Source organism: Rhinopithecus bieti, unplaced genomic scaffold (assembly GCF_001698545.2).
Source record: "Rhinopithecus bieti isolate Rb0 unplaced genomic scaffold, ASM169854v2 scaffold_9693, whole genome shotgun sequence".
Classification (NCBI taxonomy): Eukaryota; Metazoa; Chordata; class Mammalia; order Primates; family Cercopithecidae; genus Rhinopithecus; species Rhinopithecus bieti.
In genome coordinates this window covers 514,336-532,975 of record NW_016806178.1, presented here as the reverse complement: position 1 = coordinate 532,975, position 18,640 = coordinate 514,336, and the positions used below count along the sequence as shown (strand labels likewise).

Here is an 18,640-nt window from a genome sequence, read left to right as displayed (position 1 = left end):
CCTGAGCTGGGAATGCTGAGTGATGGGGAGATGTCCTGCTGCCTCCCTGGTCAGCTGGGGGTGGGGGTGTGGCAGAAAACGGTCTTCAGAACTGGTGTGGTTTCAGGGCCCGACCAGCGTGAGAGCGGGCCTCTCCACTCCACCTCCCCGCCCCCGCGATCCCTGAGTCGTCTCCCCTGCCTGCCTCCGCCCGCCTCCTCACTGGGCTTGAGGGAGGGGCCAGAGGGGCCGGGGTACCCAATCACTTGCTTGACTTTGGGGGTGATCTGTTTTCATTTCTTTGGTGCTACAACAACAATAAAAATTTTAAAATAAAAAAACAAAAGTCAGCAAAACACATATAAAAAAGATTTCAGAGATGCAAATACTTCCTGAAGACTCAAACATCGACAATTACAAATCTGAGGTATTTCAATGAACCTGACAGCGGCACATGTGGGGATGGTGAGGCCAAGACGGCCCCATAAGAAACAGAAGAGGGCTGGGGAAAGGACAAGTAGGCTGTTCTTGGGAGGGCAGGCCGATGAGGGCAAGTGGGGAGCGTGAGGTTTGGGGGGTCAGAGAAGGGTCCGTGTGAAGCAGGTGCCAGGGCTGGGCAGCCCCAAGGTTCTGCCTTCTCGTCAGCAGATGCCCTGTGGGCCCTGGCCCTCAACTGCCCTCACAGCCTCTTCCTTCAGATCATTAGAAGGGGGATCTGGGACCCTGAGGACTGATTCAAGACTTGCGTTTGAGGGACCCATACCCCAGGAACCTAACAGTAGGCAAGGTGGTCTGGAAGGGCCCCACCCCATGCTCAGCAGAGAAGCATGAAGGCATGCTCTCGGCTCCTAGCAGCCCCATATGGGACTTAAAACAGGGGAAGAGACTAGTGGCCCTGGGGTCATGGCAGAAGGCAGGGGCAGGGAAATAAATTAAAGGGGAAGGGAAATGGAGGGCCTCCAGCCCTGTGTCAGCTGACAGATTGTCAATACACTGTACCCCGAGCTGGGAGGTGGCTGGGGAACCCTGGAGGAAGCTGGACACCCACAGACCCCCACCCAGTTCTCCAGGACAATCCCTGATTGGACAACGCTGTCTGTCCTGCCCCTCTAGCCTCTCCCTGACCCCAGAGTACAGCAGGACCTGAATGGAACCTGGACAGACGGGCACATCCAAACTCTCAATGTCTGGCCAAATGGTGCTCGTCGACGTGGGCTCCGTGAGATGAGGTAAATTCTGTGCATCAACTTCCTTCACTCTTGACAGGAGAGTGGCAAGTGGGAAGCTGGGTCCTGCCCATCAGAGGGACCAGCTGGTGGAGGGCTCTGCGCTGGGGGTGCCCCGGGATGAGGTAGGACTTGGTGAGCAGTGAGAGCTGCTGCTGCTGCTGGCGCTGCTGCCGAGGCTCTGGGGAGCAGACCCCGCGATGAGGTGGACCACAGGCTTCTGGGCAAACAGCACACCTTGGTGGGGGGAAGAGAAGCAAGTGTGGGCAGAGGAAGAGCGAAGGGGCGGGCCAGCTCCTTTCAGTAAGTATTCACTGCTGGCCTAGCCCTGTGCCTGACTCCGCTGTAGACACTGCGTTAGGGGGTGATGGGAGAAGATCCAAACGCTGTCCTGACTTGAAGCACTGATGGGCTGGGGAGGGGGACATATAGGTTGTCAGAGTAATTTTGCTAAAATGTCATAAATGCTCTGAGACAGGTGTACCCAGAGTACACAAAGAGGAACAGCAAGTCCAGTTGCGGTGGCTCACAACTATAATCCCAGCACTTTGGAAGGCTGAGGTGGGAGAATAGCTCAAGGCCAGGAGTTTGAGACCACACTGGGCAATAAAGGAAGACCCTTGTCTCTACAGAAAAAAGAAAAATTTTTTTTTGTGTGTGTGAGATGGAGTTTCGCTCTGTCGCCCAGGCCGGAGTGCAGTGGCGTGATCTCAGCTCACTGGCAAGCTCCACCTCCCGGGTTCCACACCTTCTCCTGCCTCAGGCCTCGGAGTAGCTGGACTACAGGCACCCCGCCACCACGCCTGGCTTTTTTTTTTTTTTTTTTTTGGACGGAGTCTCTGCTCTGTCCGCCCAGGCTGGAGTGCAGTGGCTGGATCTTCAGCCACGCAAGCTCCGCCTTCGAGTTCCCGCCATTCTCCTGCCCAGCTCCTGAGTAGCTGGACTACAGGCGCCCACCACCCGCCCGGCTAGTTTTTTGTTTTTTTAGTAGAGACGGGTGTTCACCGGGTTAGCCAGGATGGTCCTCGATCTCTGCCCTTGTGATCCACCCGTCTTGGCCTCCCAAAGTGCTGGGATTACAGGCTTTGGCCCACCATGCCCGGCTAATTATTATGTTATTTTTAGTAGAGACGGGGGTTTCACCGCGTTAAGCCAGGATGGTCTCAATCTCCTGACTGACCCCGTGATAAGCCCGACTCGGCCTCCCAAAGTGCTGGGATTACAGGGGTGGGCCACCACGCCCGTTTTTTTTTTTTTTTTTCCTGAGATGGAGTCTCGCTCTGTCACCCAGGCTGGAGTGTAGTCGCGTGGTCTCGGCTCACTGCAACCTCCACCTCCCAGGTTCATGCCATTCTCCTGCCTCAGGGTCCTGGGTAGCTGAGACTACAGGCGCCCGCCACCACGCCTGGCTAATTTTTTGTATTTTTAGTAGAGACGGGGTTTCACTGTGTGTTAGCCAGGATGGTCTCGATCTCCTGACTTCATGATCTGCCCGCCTCAGACTCCCAAAGTGCTGGGATTATAGGCGTGAGCCACCGCGCCCGACAATGCTATGCTTAACAAGTATCAGGTGGGCTTGTTGCCAAGCTCATCTGTAAACCAATGAAATGGGAATGGGAAAGGGACTGCTGTTTTTATGAATACTAAGTTGTTTCTTTCTTTCTTTTTTTTTTTTTTGAGATAAGGTCTTGCTTTGTCACTCAGGCTGGAATGCAGTGGTACAATCATGGCTCACTGCAGCCTCGACCTCCTGGGCTCAAGTGATCCTCCCAAGTAGCTGGGACCACAGATGTGCACCACCATCCCTGGCTAATTTTTTTTTTGTATTTTGTAGATTTGGGATTTTGCTATGTTGCTCAGGTTGGTCTCAAACTCCTAGGCTCAAGTGATCCTCTTGCCTTAGCCTCCCAAAGTGCAAGGATTACAGGCATGAGCCACCATGCCCAGTCATGAATACTAAGTTAAATCCTTGGAAAGACTCTGTAAAGGTGCGAAATCTACCAACCAACAAAACACTGTTGCTAAATTAGGTTTAGGAAGAGATAACTATAAAAGACTGGGGGGCGGGGAGCTTAACAATGTAAGCTGATTCTGCTATACCGGGGTTCCTTTGCCTGTGTCTCAGTCTGCAAAAGGAAGAGAAGAGCTGAACCACAGTCAGAGAAAGGCTGTGCATGAGAAGACCGGGGGATTGTGGGACACTGACTGACTTCTTCCATTAACGAGCCAACCACTGGTCTAAAAGGGTTAGGTGAAGGGTTTCTGCCAAAGTGGGAGGGACCTACCATCCTGTTAACAATCCACGGTCTCTACGCGTCCAGAGGACCACCTGACCTTTGCAACTCTGAGACCAGGAAAAAGGAAGCCACCGTGGGAGGTGTTCAGACAGAGGGCAAGAGGCAGGGTCAGCCACAGAGCTGCGCTGGGGCTGGCTGCAGCCACGTGGGCCTCCCCCAGAGCTCCAGGGCCTCACCTGCGTAAGTGGTGCCATCGATGTCCACGGACATGTTAATGCTCCCAATGCTACTCGTGGTCAGGTTCAGTGCTGCAGCCGAGGCCTCTGCTCTGTCTTCTGCTGGGGACAGGGAGACAATGGGCCTGGTCAAGCCTTCCACAGCACTCCTGCTGTCCTCTCTGATGCTGCCTGGCCACCCTGGTCAAAGCCTCACGCTGTCAGAAGGCACCTATGTAACCTTCTCCTGAGTGTAGGGTATGGCAGGAGATCCCAGTCTCGCCAACCTCCTGTTGCTGGCTTTTTCCACTGACACAGTTCATCTCCTCAATTTCCTCTGCTCCCAGAGCAAAGGAATCACAGCAGGCAAGGAGGCTGACCCCGGCCCCACCGCTCTGCACTGGTACTTTCCACGTGATGGGCAAACCCCGAGCTACACTACACACCAGGCCCAAGAAATCAGAGATCAACGAGACCCAGCCCCAACTTTGAGGACCCACCTTGCCCCTTCTTTCCTTTGACTGAGTCCCTCAAAGAGAGGAGTCTATGTCCTCAGCCCCTCCCTTCCATGACCACCTGGGCAGCTGGCGTTTGTGGAAGGCTGCAAGTGCTGGCACACACGGCCTCTGCCTGGCTCACCCCAGACTCAGAATTCTTCCCAGTGAGCTGTCTTTTCTAACAGCCCTTTGCTTTGTGTAGGAGCAGGGCACCTGGCCCTGGATGAGCTGTTACCTCCCAGTTTCTTTCTGCTCCCCAGGGGCAATGGGGTAGGGAGGGGCGGCCTGGGAATATGTACAGCTCCCTTCACACCTGGCTCCTTCCCACACATCTCATTCATGTTTGCTTTGAGATAGCATCAGGACGAGAATGGGAAAGAATGTGTGTGAATGGGAAAAGGGGCGTGTGGCTTGGGGAAGAGAATGTGGGGCACTAGAACATGTGAAGAGCAAGGGAAAGGATGTCAATTATGCTGCCAAACTTGTGTTTCCTCCTTCTCTTTATATTCCTGAGTCCCACTGTCTAGCCCGGGGCAACCTGGCCCCTCGCTGAGCCTCAGGAACATGGGGTGTCTTCCTCCCCGACCTACAGACGGTGCCCTGCTCTTGCCTACATCCAGTGAGGTGCTGGAGTAAAGGCTGGTGGGAAACGCTGCAGCTCTCTGAGGGCCTCTGGCTCCTCCTCTGTGAATAACTGCTTTTCCCTCTTATTAGAGAACAGAGCACCGCCTGAGGCAACATGTGGTTCCCCTCTACTAAACAACTTCAGCTTGGTGAACTGAGATCTCAGTGCCTCTCTTCTGGGGGCCTAGAAGGCAGAACCTGGAGGGGCCTCTTCCAGGTCAGGAGTTTGTGCCTCACCACCCCTGCCCTGCAGTCCCAGGAGGCGTGAATGGGCGTAGGGTTTCCCAGTAACGGAAGGCTCTGCCCTGAGCCTGGCTCACCCCTGCCGTTGATCCTGATCTTCATGGGGAGCTGTCGTGCCATGGTGAAAAAGTTGCGCTGGAAGGCCTGCTGCACCAGGCGCTGCTCCTCCTCGGACAGCCTCGACGCCTTCTTCTCAGCAGGCTCCCCTGACTCCAGCCGCTCCCTCAGCTGCTCCAGTGCGGCAGTCCGAGTACCAGCCTGCTGGTTTGCCAAGGTCACGGGCACAGCCAGGCGATTTGGCACAGGCACTGTTGTCACTGGGGCTCCATCACCTGCAAAAGAACTGGAGCTGGAAAAATCCACAATTGACCCTCTTGCCCAAAAAACCCCAGTCTTGCACACAGGGAAACTGGCATCCCTTCCTCCCTTCCTTCTCCCCCAGGAGCCCCACTGACCTTTCCTGAGAGTGGCTGCTGGGGATATCCGAGGGCTACTGGTACTGCTGCCACTGCTGGAGCCAAGCCCAAGGATGGGAAAGCGGATCTTGGGTGGGGAGAGGAGGGCAGGGGCAGTGGCAGCAGCAGTAGCCGCAGCAGGTGAGTAGCCAAAGAGGGAGGAGCTGTAGCTGGGCCGCCGGCCCTCCCTGCGGTTGCCATCAATGGCTGCCTGGAGCTCGGCTGGGGAACTCAAGGCTTTCTTCTCACACTCATAGGCATACAGATACTTCATGTACCTGGAGGAAAGGAAGCAAGCAGGAATAATAATCCAAAACAGCACCAGAGATCACCCAGTTGAGGTTGGTGGGTCTCTGGAAGCAGTCTCTGCTGGCCAGGACTCTAGGGCAAAGGATTGCAACCTTGGTGTACTTGGCAGAAAAGCCTGGGATGGCTGGATGCTCTGCCCCAGCCTCCTCTAACTGCCACTCAATCCTAAATAGGCTCTACTTTGAAGGACCATTCATTAGGGGAAATAAATAACATCTTAGTTGGTGTTTCACATTTGTTTTGGTGCTTTTTTAGTGCCCTGGGAAAAATTAGGCCCATGTTTTACAAGGGCTTTCTGGCTTCTTGATCTTATTCAGAGCTGGGCTAGTCAGACAGGAGCAATTCTTCCCATTGTGCATGGGACCTAGACACTGTCATTCTTTGTGTCTTAGGTCCCAAGAAGCAGTTCTCTACCCAGGAACCTCACCATTCTGGTTGTAGCTACAACAGGCTACCTAACTGATGTCAGCTGTACATTGCATACTCTTCACAGCACAACTCCAGAGTGTTCCAGAAGAACAGACTCCTCTCTGGCCCTCATTCTTCAGTGCTACTATTGGTTTCACCGCTTCCATCACCCGTGTGATTAACTCAAATGCTGACAAAACCAGATCACCAATCCAAGGGGGCCTTCCTGCCTGCCTTTCTCTGGGTCCTCTGCCACTGGGTAAGCTGAATGTCAGGTAAGAGGAGCCACTTGGGGTGGAGATGCTGTTTGGAAGACAATGTCCTGGAAGGGGCACAGGTCTTAGAGACAGAAGCTCAGGTCTGAATCTCAGCTCTACCACTTACTGGCTGGTATGGCCTTAGCCAAATTATTTAACCCTGGAGACTTCATTTTTGTCATGTGGAAAATGGGGGCATACCTACTTTACAGGGTTGACTGTGAGGTTTAAATGAAATCGTAAAGTACCAGCACAGAGTAGACACCTGGTAAATGGCGGTTCTCATCACTACTTGGTTTAGTGAGGGATTAATCTCAGAAAGCTCCCCACTGTTTCGGGAATCCACTCATCTTGCTAACTATACAAAGGAATTTCCTTCCTTCCTCTCCTCTAGGTTACAACATCCCCTTTCTTCAGCCTCGGCTTCCTTCCCCCAGGCCCTGGCCACTCACTGGGTCCTGAGGGTGAAGGCGGCGCTGGTGATGGATGTGGGCAGGTTCAGGCCTTTGGTGATCTCCCTCCAGATCTTCTTGTTGATGATCTCCACCAGGCCCCCCTTCTCGGTCACCAGCTTATACAGCATGTACAGGTCCAGGATCTGCTTGGCCATGATGGGGATTCGGTTGATGGGGGTCCCTGTGGTTGTCCGAGAGAAAGAGACAGCGGGATCATCATCAGGCTGAGAAGGATTCCGCGTATGCCCACCTTTAACTGAGCTGGAAACAATGCTCATTAATCTGTTTGGAAGTGTAATTTAACTCAAACTCCCCAAGCCTGAAGACTCAGACTAGCTGTCAGGACAGGTCCAATGCACAGGCTATGTGGGCCTTTGGCAAAGCACTTAGACTCTCTGGTTCTGTTTTGCTGTCTGTAAATAAGAGGGCCAGACTAGATGATTTCAAAGGTGCTTGTTTTTTAGTTTGTGTGTGTGTGTTTTTTTGTTTTGGTAGCAGTACGATTCCAGACTATTTCTAGTGATCGGGCAACTTATCTCTGCAGCTTTCAGACTCCATTCAGTGGCAGCTTCCTCCGGGAAACCCTTCTCTGACTTCCTAGAAGGGGAGCCCTGCCTAGTCACCCTCCTGGCAGCGCTCAGTGCTGCTTGTAAGAGTGTGCCACCTGGCTGGGCGCGGTGGCTCACACCTGTAATCCCAGCACTTTGGGAGGCCGAGGCGAGCGGATCACGAGGTCAGGAGATTGAGACCATCGTGGCTAAGATGGTGAAACCCCATCTCTACTAAAAATACAAAAAAAAATTAGCCTGGCTTGGTGGTGGGCGCCTGTAGTCCCAGCTACTCGGGAGGCTGAGACAAGAGAATGGCGTGAACCTGGGAGGCGGAGCTTGCAGTGAGCCGAGATAGTGCCACTGCACTCCAGCCTGGGTGACAGAGTGAGACTCCATCTTGAAAAAAAAAAAAAAAGAGTGTGCTTGTTTGCACATGCCTGCTTTCTCCTCTCCTGCTTGATGGAGAAATGGTTTCTTTCTCTCTCGTGTGCCCCGCTATGTCAAAGGAGCTGCTGGACACACTGGTCTCCAGGGGAATGAAAAGCCACTCAATTCTCTCCGCACACCAATCATTCTCCCACTCTCTGGCCTCTGAAAGGGGGAGGGTCAGAGCAGCTTCCGCCCAGCGGCCCCAAGGGGAAGTGAGAGGAGCCAGGGACTTGATTAGGAAACCTGGCACCGAGCAGGAAGGCCTACTAATGAGCACCAGGGGACGTGGTGAGGGCGGGGCCAGTCCTTTCACAGCCGGCTGGGATGCTCGTCAGGAGGCGTGATGGATGACTGTCATTTGGCAGCCTCAGGATTAATGATCTGGAGGTCAGAGGGGAGAATTCCACAGGGAAGGGTCACCGTCCAGGGCAGGGTATGAGACTTGTTGCCTTTTGATGGCAAACTCCTTTTACTGTACACAGACTGCTGCTCCTCTGCCTTGCCCCCTCCCATTGCCCCAGTCTCGCTGAGGTCTCACTGGGCTGCCTGGTGGACCTTAAGCCAACCTGAGCAGAGAAGAGCTGTTTGTTTCTGCTCCATGAGCGTCTTTCCCTAAAGGCACAGCAGTTTTCTCAGCTCTGAATGGCAGCCTCAGCAACTCTTTTACAGGATGGTTCAAGCCAGAGAATGAAAAGGAAGCACTGTGGGCATGGATAAGTGGGGCTGCTGCGGCAGGATCAGGCCTCTTCTTTTTCTTTTTCTTTTTTTCACAGATAGGGTCTCACTCTGTTGCTCAGACTGGAGTGCAGTGGTGCAATCATGACTTATTGCAGCCTTAAGCTCCAGCCATCCTCCCACTCAGCCTCCTGAGTAGTTGAGAATACAGGCGCACACCACCACACTCAGGGAATTTAAAAACATTTTCTGTAGAGACAGGATCTTCCTATATTGCCCAGGCTGGTCTCAAACTCCTAAGCTCAAGCAACCCTCCTGCCTCAGTCTCCCAAAGCACAAGGACTGCAGTGTGACCCACAGCACCTGGCTTAGGCCTCTTTCCTAAGTGTGGGGAGGGAGTTAGTGACCTTGAAGACCTTTACCTTGACCTGCTGGTCCTTGGAGGGTAAAGGACAAAGGGGTCATGGAATTAGACCCACAGATTCACAGGTAAAATAATAGAGGATTACCGGCATACTCCTAAGACACATAGCTCATGTGCTGGTTGACTTCTCCCAGTGCTGTTCTGGACAGTAAACCTTCCCCTACCAGCAAGACAAAAGCCTGATGTGGGCCCCCAGCAGGACAGGGCTAACGTCGACCTCCTTTGAGAGGCCTGTCTGCCCAAACACACCCATGGCCTTGAGTCCACACCTTCCAAGGCATTACCTGGAGTGTCTGAGAGGACCACTCCCAAGGTCCCCTCACACAGGGCTCCTAAGCTCACATTTCCAGAAGCTCCTAGGGCATCTTCACACATGTGACCTGTTTACTTCCAAGTCAGAATGTCTGTACTGGGCTCATCTTCATTCCCCTAAACTAGCTCCCTTTCCCCACACCTCATTTTTTCCCAGCAACACTACCACCCTTGGAAGTTAGCCAGGAAGGCAGGAACCTTGTATCAGCACTGGCTCCTCTCCTCTCCCTATCATCCACTTTGAGGGTGCTAGAAGGCTTCATGATTCATCCTTGGAGGTACCTCTCAAAGGCATCTTCCTTTTTGGCCCGCAGCCACCATCCTGGTCCAGGCCCTCTCTGGCCCACAGTTAGATGCCTGCAGTAGCCTCTTATCCATACGATCAACTTGCACACTGCAGCCAATCTTATTAAAATACTACTTTTACTATATTACTCACTTCCTTGTTTAAAAACCTGTGAAAACTCTTACTGCTTACCTAGCCCATCTCACATGTCCAATCGCATGACCCACGTTCCTCAACACTCCCTTAAAAGATCACATATGAAGTATTCCTGGCATATCTGAGCAACTCACTTGCACTCCAACTCGCTGGGCCTTCTCCCTATTGCCCCCAAAACACACTCTTTTCGGCCTCCAGTCAAATCCTCCACAGTGTCCTTCCACATCCACTCCTTCCAGGAAGCATGTTCTCACTACCCCAGTTCATGTGGGTTTCTTCCCTCTCAGAATTTCTATCATGCCCCTGTAAGTTCAGCAAATTGTCTTTCTCTAATTGTTTCACGTCTGTTCATCCGACATCCCTGGAGGACTATCAACTCTATGAAGGCAGGGGTTGTCTTTCCTTTACCATGCCTACCATGCCTTACAGCGTTTAATAAATTAACCTACCCAGACATGTTTTTCAGAGTCGAAGCAACCAGCTCCATGGTAATTCAACTGAGAATCTTTTTCTAAATTTTCTTTTTAGAGACAGGGTCTCACTATGTTATCTAGGCTGGGGTGCAGTCGTGTGATCACAGCTCACTGTGGCTTGAACTCCCAGGCTCAAGTGATCCTCCCATCTCAACCTCCTGAGGAATTGCGATTACAGGGGCACACCACCATGCCTGGCTAATCTTTAAATTTTTTTGTAGAGACAGGGTCTCACTATGTTGCCCAGGGTAGTCTCAAACATCTGGTCTCAAGGAATCCTCCCACCTTAGCCTCCTGAGTAGCTGGGATTTACAAGCTCCAGTCACTGCACCCAGCTCTCAACTGGGAATCTTTTTTTTTTTTTTTGAGTTGGAGTCTCACTCTGTTGCCCAGGCTAGAGTGCAGTGGCATGATCTTGTCCCACTGCAACCTCCGCCTCCCAGGTTCAAGTGATTTTTGGCTAATTTTTGTATTTTTAGTAGAGATGGGGTTTCACCATGTTGGCCAGGCTGGTCTCGAACTCCAGATCTTGGGTGATCCACCCACCTCGTCCTCCCAAAGTGCTGGGATTATAGGCGTGAGCCACTGTGCCCAGCCTCAACTAGGAGTCTTAAACACACTTCCCACACGCCTGTGACGCGCCTGCTGGGACCCTCACAATTGAGGCCAAAGGGGAAAACAGGTGTCAAAGAGCAGGCAGTGGCCAGGTGTGTGACAAGCATAAGACAGATGTGGCGAGTGTTGAACCAGCATGGCAGGGCTTGCCCAGCTGAGGAAGTGCTGTCCTACAGGTCACTTTGGACAGCTAGCTTTGAGTGCAGTGGCCGGATCTCAGCTCACTGCAAGCTCCGCCTCCTGGGCTTAGGCCATTCTCCTGCCTCAGCCTCCCGAGTAGCTGGGACTACAGGCGCCTGCCACCTCGCCCAGCTAGTTTTTTGTATTTTTTAGTAGAGATGGGGTTTCACTGTGTTAGCCAGGATGGTCTCGATCTCCTGACCTCGTGATCTGCCCGTCTCGGCCTCCCAAAGTGCTGGGAGTACAGGCGTGAGCCACCGCGCCCGGCCGACAGCTAGCTTTGAAACTCCATCTGCAAACAGCTTTCAGAGTCTGCACTATTTTCTTTTGAATCTCTCTCTTTTTTTTTTTTTTTTTTTTGGGGACGGGGTCCCCCCCTTTTGCCCAGGCTTGAGTGCAGTGGTGTGATCACAGCTCAGTGTAGCCTCAAAATCCCGGACTCAGGTGATCCTCCCACCTCAGCCTCCTAAGTAGCTAGGACCATAGGTGCACACCACCTAGCTCAGCCCAGTTAATTTATTTTGTTTTTTATTTGTTTTTATCTTTTGAGACTGAGTCTTGCTCTTTTCCCCAGGCTGGTGTGCAGTGGGGTAATCCCAGCTCACTGCAACCTCCGCCTCCTGGGTTCAAGTGATTCTCCTGTCTCAACCTCCCGAGTAGCTGGGATTACAGGTGAGTGCCACCACACCTGGCTAATTTTTTATAGTTTTAGTAGAGATGGGGTTTTACCATGTTGGCCAGGCTGGTCTCGAACTCCTGACCTCAAGTCATCCGCCAGCCTCAGCCTCCCAAAGTGCTGGGATTACAGGTGTATTTTTATTTTTGTAGAGGTGGGGTCTCACTATGTTGCCCAGGCTGGTCTCAAACTCTTGGACTCAAGCAATCCTCCCACTTCAGCCTCCCAAAGTGTTGGGATGACAGGCGTAAGCCACTGCACCCAGCTGAGATTTTCTAGTGTGGTTCGAACCGCCTCTGAAGGCAACTCCCCAGAGAGGAATTACAAATTCATTTTGAGTAGTCAATGGATTAACTGCCTGGCTATTTCAGATGGCATCTTTGAAGGACAATATTGTTACAGATGTAGAAATTTCATCAAAAATTAGCCTCTTTATAGTCACACACAAAGTGACTGTATTATATTAGACTGAGAGCTGCTTAGGGCAAGGGGGACATTGGCAGATACAGAACCTGAGGAGACAAGGAAGGGTCACAGTGGTGTCTGAAGTCAAGGTTGTAACCTAACTAATCAGTGACCTCTTCCCAGAAGGGAAAACGGACTCTTGTGGGAACTGTCATCACACCACAGAGAAACTGCAGGTAAGAGGCACACTGGAAGCTGTGGTTGTGGCCCCTGCACCCTACTGTGTGGCCCAGCCCCACCGTGGCATACTTCGGAAGCTGCTGTTTTCCTCACTCCACAGTGGACTCTCCTCACACAAGCCCCCATGCCCTGCTCAGGCACCCTGGTTCTGGAGATCAAGCTGATAAGGAGATTGGGCACATTCTTCCCTGTGGTTGGCCCTCTGTTAAACTGTTAAAGTGGCTTCCAGTGCAGGCTGGCCCCTTGGTTCCATCAGAAACAAAGTGGAGACTATGCCGAGGGCTCTCTCTAGATGATGGTGGGGCTTTCTCCCATCGGATCATCCAGACACAAAAGCCTGCCGTGTCTTTGATTCCTCTAACAACTGAGAGAGCCAGAATCTGCAGGGTGGTCTCAGCAGTTTGCTTTGTGCTTAATGGACCTGGTAGCCATTTCTCTTGTCCAAAGTAAATTCTACTATGAAGAAAGAAGGCCTTTAAGCTAAGTTTACCTGCTGAACAAGAACCAATAGGCAATTGACAGACTCAGGCCTCAGTTTCCGCAAATGTGAAGTGAGGAACTTGGACTAGATGATTTTCAGTTCTAAAGTCTATGAATAAAAAATTAAAACAAAATTCTGCTGATGTACCTTCAAGCCAGCAACATACAAATTGATAAACAAACAAAAATTGGCAGTTGTGATTATTACCAAAGGGAGAATGACTTGGTTTTAGGAACCTGCCTGAATGACAGAGTAATGTTGTCAAATGGCCTTGATACAGATGGTTTGAGATTTTCTCTGTGAAGGGCCCCTGGCTTAAGACCAGATTTGTGAAATTCACATCCACAAGCAATGGCTCCTTTCCCAGCCTTTGTGGGAGGGAGCAAGGGGTCTCTGGCCTGCTCTCTGGACTGTTTTCTATCTTCCTCTAAGGAAGCTCTTCACCTGAGAGAGACGGGCCTCTGTCCACAATAAATGCAAGAGCAACCCGCAGAGCCCTGGGAAGGAGGCAAATACCCACTGAAGAGAGTTCTTTGTGGGTCACTGGTGTTGGCCCTACAGAAGACCAAATCTTCACCCCCATCACGCCTCCCAGAAGAGGGTGAGCACCTGATGGGGAAGCCTGTGGACTGTCAGTCACTGCTATCAAAGCAGGAGCTAGGATTGAGGGTAATTAATCATGCTCTCTCTGACAGGAATCCAGGGCCTTATCTGCACCCCAAGAAGTGCTGCTGGTCTCCAGTTCCCTCCTCAATAAAGGAGACTGACAGTTGCAACAAAGAGGCCCCTTATCAGATTTCAGCCAGGGAGCCTGCAGCCCGAGGGAGGGACGGATGTAAAAGGCTTTTATGAGGGCTATGGACCCAGTGAAGTTGGCGGGACTCCTGGGGCTTTAACCCTTGTTGGTGGGAATGCCGCTGGGCGCTGGCACTAGCAGACCACAGCTGTGATCAGCAGCTTCCACTGCAGATGTGGCCGAACAAAAGCTGCTCCCCTGGTACTTTGTGTTCCTTCCTGCCGCTCAGACAACCAAGACAACCTGAGCTGGGGATAGGGGTGAGGGCAGAAGAAGAGATGGCCTCTTCTCGCTTTGGAGACAAAGATGAGAGATGGTAAGAGTGTTGAAGGGAAAGTCACTTCCTCCCCATTGCAGAGAATGGGCCGGTTCCAGGGAAGTCCAGAAGCAAACAGGGGCAGGGACCCCAGACAGACTCATATGGCTGCCTTCTTGCCCAGTGTGCAGGGGTGAGGGCCCAGGACCCAGGGTATGGCCCTGCCAGGGACCCTCACTGCTGTTTCCTGGCTTTGAGAAAGATCATTAATCATTTCCATAGCCTAACTGTCAAAGAGAGCTGACCAGAGAGCCTAGAGAAGTTAAGACCTGTGTTAAGCAGGGAATGTGTGCAGGCAGGCAGGCTTCCTGAACATTCCTCTGCATCTTCATTCTTGCCCTGCTCCAGGCCTGCTCCAAGTCTGCTCCCCAGAAGCCAGTAGAGAAATGACTGCTGATTTTCTCCCATAACTTGTTCATATAGAGAATATCACAGCAGATACTGGCGACTACTAGAGGGGACAAGGACTGAAAAACTACCTACTGGGTACTATGCACACTACCTGGGTGACGGGATCAATCGCACCCCAAACCTTGGTGCCATGCAATATATCCATGTAACAAACCTGCACATGTACCCCTTGAACCTCTAACAAAAGTTGTAATAGGAAAGGAAAAGGGAAAGGGAAAGGAAAAGGAAAGGTCTCCCGCTGGGAAACCAGGCAGCAGTGTCTGGCAGTCAGCCGTGCAGCTTGTAGTTGCACTGTTCCACAGGACAGGGAAGAGGCAAGGATGTGCCAATATGCTAGCATGGACTGACAAGAATCCTTAAGCCTTCCACCTCCAATTGCCCACTGAGTGGGTCTAACTTACATACAGTATAGTGCATTAACCTTAACCATACAGCTCGCTAGATGTGTACTTCCAAATACACCTCTGCAAACATCCCTCACATCAAAACATAGAACTTTTTTTTTTTTTTTTTTTTTTGAGACAGAGTCTCAACTCTGTTGCCCAGGTTGGAGTGCAGTGGTGTGATCTGGGTTCACTGCAACCTCCATCTCCTGGGTCCAAGTGATTCTCCTGCTTCAGCCTCCCAAGTGGCTGGGATTACAGGTGCTTGCCACCATGCCTGGCTAATTTCTGCATTTTTAGTAGAAACGGGATTTCACCATCTTGGCCAGGCTGGTCTTGAACTCCTCACCACAGGTGATCCGCCTGCCTCAGCCTCCCAAAGTGCTGGGATTACACACGTGAGCTACCACGCCCGGCCAAAATACAGGACATGTCCAGCACCCCTAGAAAACTCTCTCATGCCTCTTTCCAATCAATATCCATCCCTCCACCCTACCCATTCTGGAAATAAACTGCTATTCTGACATATATTTTTTTAACTTTATATAAATGGACTCATATAGTATATATTCTGTGTCTGGCTTCTTTTGTTCAATATCAGGTCTGAGAGTCATCCCAGTGGTGTATAGCAGTAGTTCATAACTTTTTTTTTTTTTTGAGACGGAGTCTCACTCTGTAGCCCAGACTAGAGTGCAATGACATGATCTCGCCTCATCGCAGCCTCTTCCTCCCAGGCTCAAGCAATCTTCTCACCTCAGCCTCCTAAGTAGCTGGGACTACAGCAGGTGCCACCACATCTGGCTTTTTTTTTTTTCTGGTAGAGATGGGGTTTCACCATGTTGCCTAGGCTGCTCTTGAACTTCTGAGCTCAAGTGATCCACCCGCCTCACCCTCCCAAAGTGCTGTGATTACAGGTGTGAGCCACTGCACCCGTCTGGTTCATAACTTTCTACTGCTGTGTAGTGTTCTAGTATGTGACTATGCTACATTTATTTATCCATTCTACTACTGATGGACATTGGAATTCTTTCCAGTTTTTGGCTATAATGAATGGAGCTGCTATGAATATGCTTGCCTGTATCTTTCAGTGAACACAAGCACTCATTTCTGTTGGGAATATACCCAGGAGTGCAACAGCTGGGTAACAAGGTCCAGGTATGTTTAGCTTTAGCAAACACTACCAAACAGACTTCCAAAGTAGATGTATCCCTTTACACTGCCAGCTGTAATGCATGGGAGAGCTGGTTGTTTTACAACCTCAGAGGCTAATTTTAAACTCATTACCTTTTTTGCTACTCCAGCTTCGACTAATCTCTTTAGGCGAAGTTCAACAGTAAATGTAATATTGTATTCTGCTATGCCTAATAATAAGATTATGGTGGCTGCACGCAGTGGCTCACGCCTGTAATCACAGCACTTTGGGAGGCTGAGGTGGGCAGATCACCTGAGGTCGGGAGTTTGAGACCAGCCTGGCCAGCATGGTGAAACCCCATCTCTACTAAAAATACAAAAACTAGCTGGGTGTGATGGCAGGCGCCTGTAATCCCAGCTACTCGGGAGGCTGAGGCAGGAGAATCGCTTGAACCCAGGAGGAGGAGGTTACAGTGAGCCGAGATCGCACCATTGTGCTCCAGCCTGGGCAACAGAGCGAGACTCTGTCTCAAAAAACAAACAAACAAACAAAACCAAAAAAAAACCCCAAAATATTATGGCTATGACAACTGCATTCAGAGAAACTGGCCAATGAGTCAGAAGGAGGTGGACTGCAGGGTCTTCCCTGCTTTGCCTGCCCCTGGGCAGATCTGGTTGGCATCTCCAGGAGGGGAGTGGAAGGCTGGCTGGCCTGGGGCACACCTCATGGGCCTTCTGGCCTGAGCAGTGCATGGCTGTCTGAGCTTCCAGTGCTGTCCGTGCCACTAGCCTCTCAAGACCCAGCGGAACTTCCCCATGGTGGAAGTAGGCCAAACACTCACTGCAATCTTTCCCTGTACCAACTCTTAGATGATTTACTGAATATTGGTTCACTTTGGGACAAAAGAGGCAAAACTATCAAATAACTCAATTTTCCCATGTGTTAGAAATACCAATAAAAGATTTTGAAGGGGAAGAGGCTGAATTTAATGACAAAAGCAGGCTATTCAAATTAATTGTGACTTTCAAAAACCAGATTCCCTTTCTATGATTGTGGATAATGGGGTATTTATAGAGTATTATAAGGACTATTAAAATGGAAAAAAAACTATATATTTTAACAGCAGCTGGGTCACCTAGATAGAGAAAAGATCTGGCCTCAGACAAAGGGCTAATCCAGACACTTAAAGATTTGCATTTTAGACTTTCATTTGGGGATAAAGTTAGAAAATGAAGCCCCAAAGCCTATTTTTTTTTTTTTTTTTTTTTTGAGACGGAGTCTCGCTCTGTCACCCAGGCTGGAGTGCTATGCTGTGGCCGGATCTCAGCTCACTGCAAGCTCCGCCTCCCGGGTTCACGCCATTCTCCTGTCTCAGCCTCCCAGGTAGCTGGGACTACAGGCGCCGCCACGTCGCCCGGCTAGTTTTTTGTAGTTTTAGTAGAGACGGGGTTTCACCGTGTTAGCCAGGATGGTCTCGATCTCCTGACCTCGTGATCCGCCCGTCTCGGCCTCCCAAAGTGCTGGGATTACAGGCTTGAGCCACCGCGCCCGGCCCCCAAAGCCTATTTCATCTGAAAAAGACAACATATTTTCCTCTACCAGGAAGGGTGTCTAGGACACAGACCATTTACGGCAAGATACAAAGAATATACAAGAAATTGCCGCCACCAAAAGGCAAAGCAATATATGTCATGAACATTTCCTTGCCTGAGATGGATAGATAAGCACACAACAGAAGGAAAAACACTCAAGTTGCACTTTGAAGCAGACTAAGCCCTTTTCCCACAGTAAATTCTTTGTATATTCTGAAGATCCAACAATCCATTTGGGAAAACCAAGGTCAGTTTGCAGCCTTGAACAGAACTGATGAGGGCAGGAGGGCAGGTCTACAAGTGAGAGCTTGACAAAACTTGTCTTCCATGTAACCAGGCAGTTCCTTAGCCTGGTGTGCCCAGATGGGGCAGGGGCAGGAAAAAAGAGCCTTGCTTGAGGGCATTCTGGGCGCCTCCTGTGTCCCCCAACCCCTACCCCATCCTGCCTTGACAGATGGCAGCCTCTGTGCCACTCCGAGTTGTCACATCTGCCCTTCCCTATTTCTCTGAGAAACAGCCCTGATCCTGAGATGAAGACCCATCCTGCACGTTAGGTTCTACCCTGTGTTCATCGGCTAGATGCTCAGAAGCACTACTGGACGGTGGCCTGTGAAGACAGGCCAGCACCCTCTTGGGGGCAGTGAATGCTGCAGAAGACACAATCCTTGCCTGCTGCCCCAAAGGGGAGTGATGGGGTTCCTGGCTCTAGGGAACAAGTTTCTCAAAGATAAGGCAGGAGAAGCAGAGCACACTGGCCTGGGAGTTAGGAGACTGCACGCTAAGTCTGCTTTGTGGCCTTAGGTGAGTCACTTAACCTTGGTCTGCTTCTTCAAGGTTACAGGTGATAACCTTTGCTCTCTCTACTCCACAGAGCTGGAGCTGAGGGCAGCAGCAGATCAGATAATGGGTTGAAAGGGTTCTGTAATGTGTATGGTATAATAAAAATGCAAGTAACAGTAAAATCACCATTATCGTCATCATCATCATCCTGACTCTCTAATGAAACCACACTTCTGTTTCACCTCCTAGGGAATAAGAGAACAAGCTTTTCTTCCTCACTGATGAAGGAAAAATGAAATCGTTTATAATAGCCTTTGCTTATTAGACTTAGAAATTAGTCCCTCCCCTTGGGCACTGAAAGACTAAATGGAAAATCTATGAGGGAATGGTATTTCAGAAACTACCCACAGGGAGTTAAATTA

General features: G+C 50.9%; 1 protein-coding gene across 3 annotated transcripts in view; it reads right to left on the bottom strand.

The window, feature by feature from the left end:
- Positions 1 to 805: 805 nt before the first annotated feature.
- Positions 806 to 18,640, bottom strand: part of ARID3B (AT-rich interaction domain 3B) — a 64,040-nt gene continuing 46,205 nt past the window's right edge. Inside the window, exons 5-9 of one of the 3 annotated variants that reach the window (XM_017874933.1) lie at positions 6,903 to 7,086; positions 5,477 to 5,754; positions 5,099 to 5,353; positions 3,679 to 3,780; positions 806 to 1,442 (exon numbers count right to left, since the gene is read on the bottom strand). In XM_017874933.1, coding sequence (XP_017730422.1) covers positions 1,279 to 1,442; positions 3,679 to 3,780; positions 5,099 to 5,353; positions 5,477 to 5,754; positions 6,903 to 7,086 — 983 coding nt within the window. In that variant the 3' untranslated portion in view covers positions 806 to 1,278. Of the gene's footprint in view, positions 1,443 to 3,678; positions 3,781 to 5,098; positions 5,755 to 6,902; positions 7,087 to 18,640 lie in introns of all 3 variants that reach the window. The other 2 variants (XM_017874935.1, XM_017874932.1) reach the window with 2 other exon arrangements.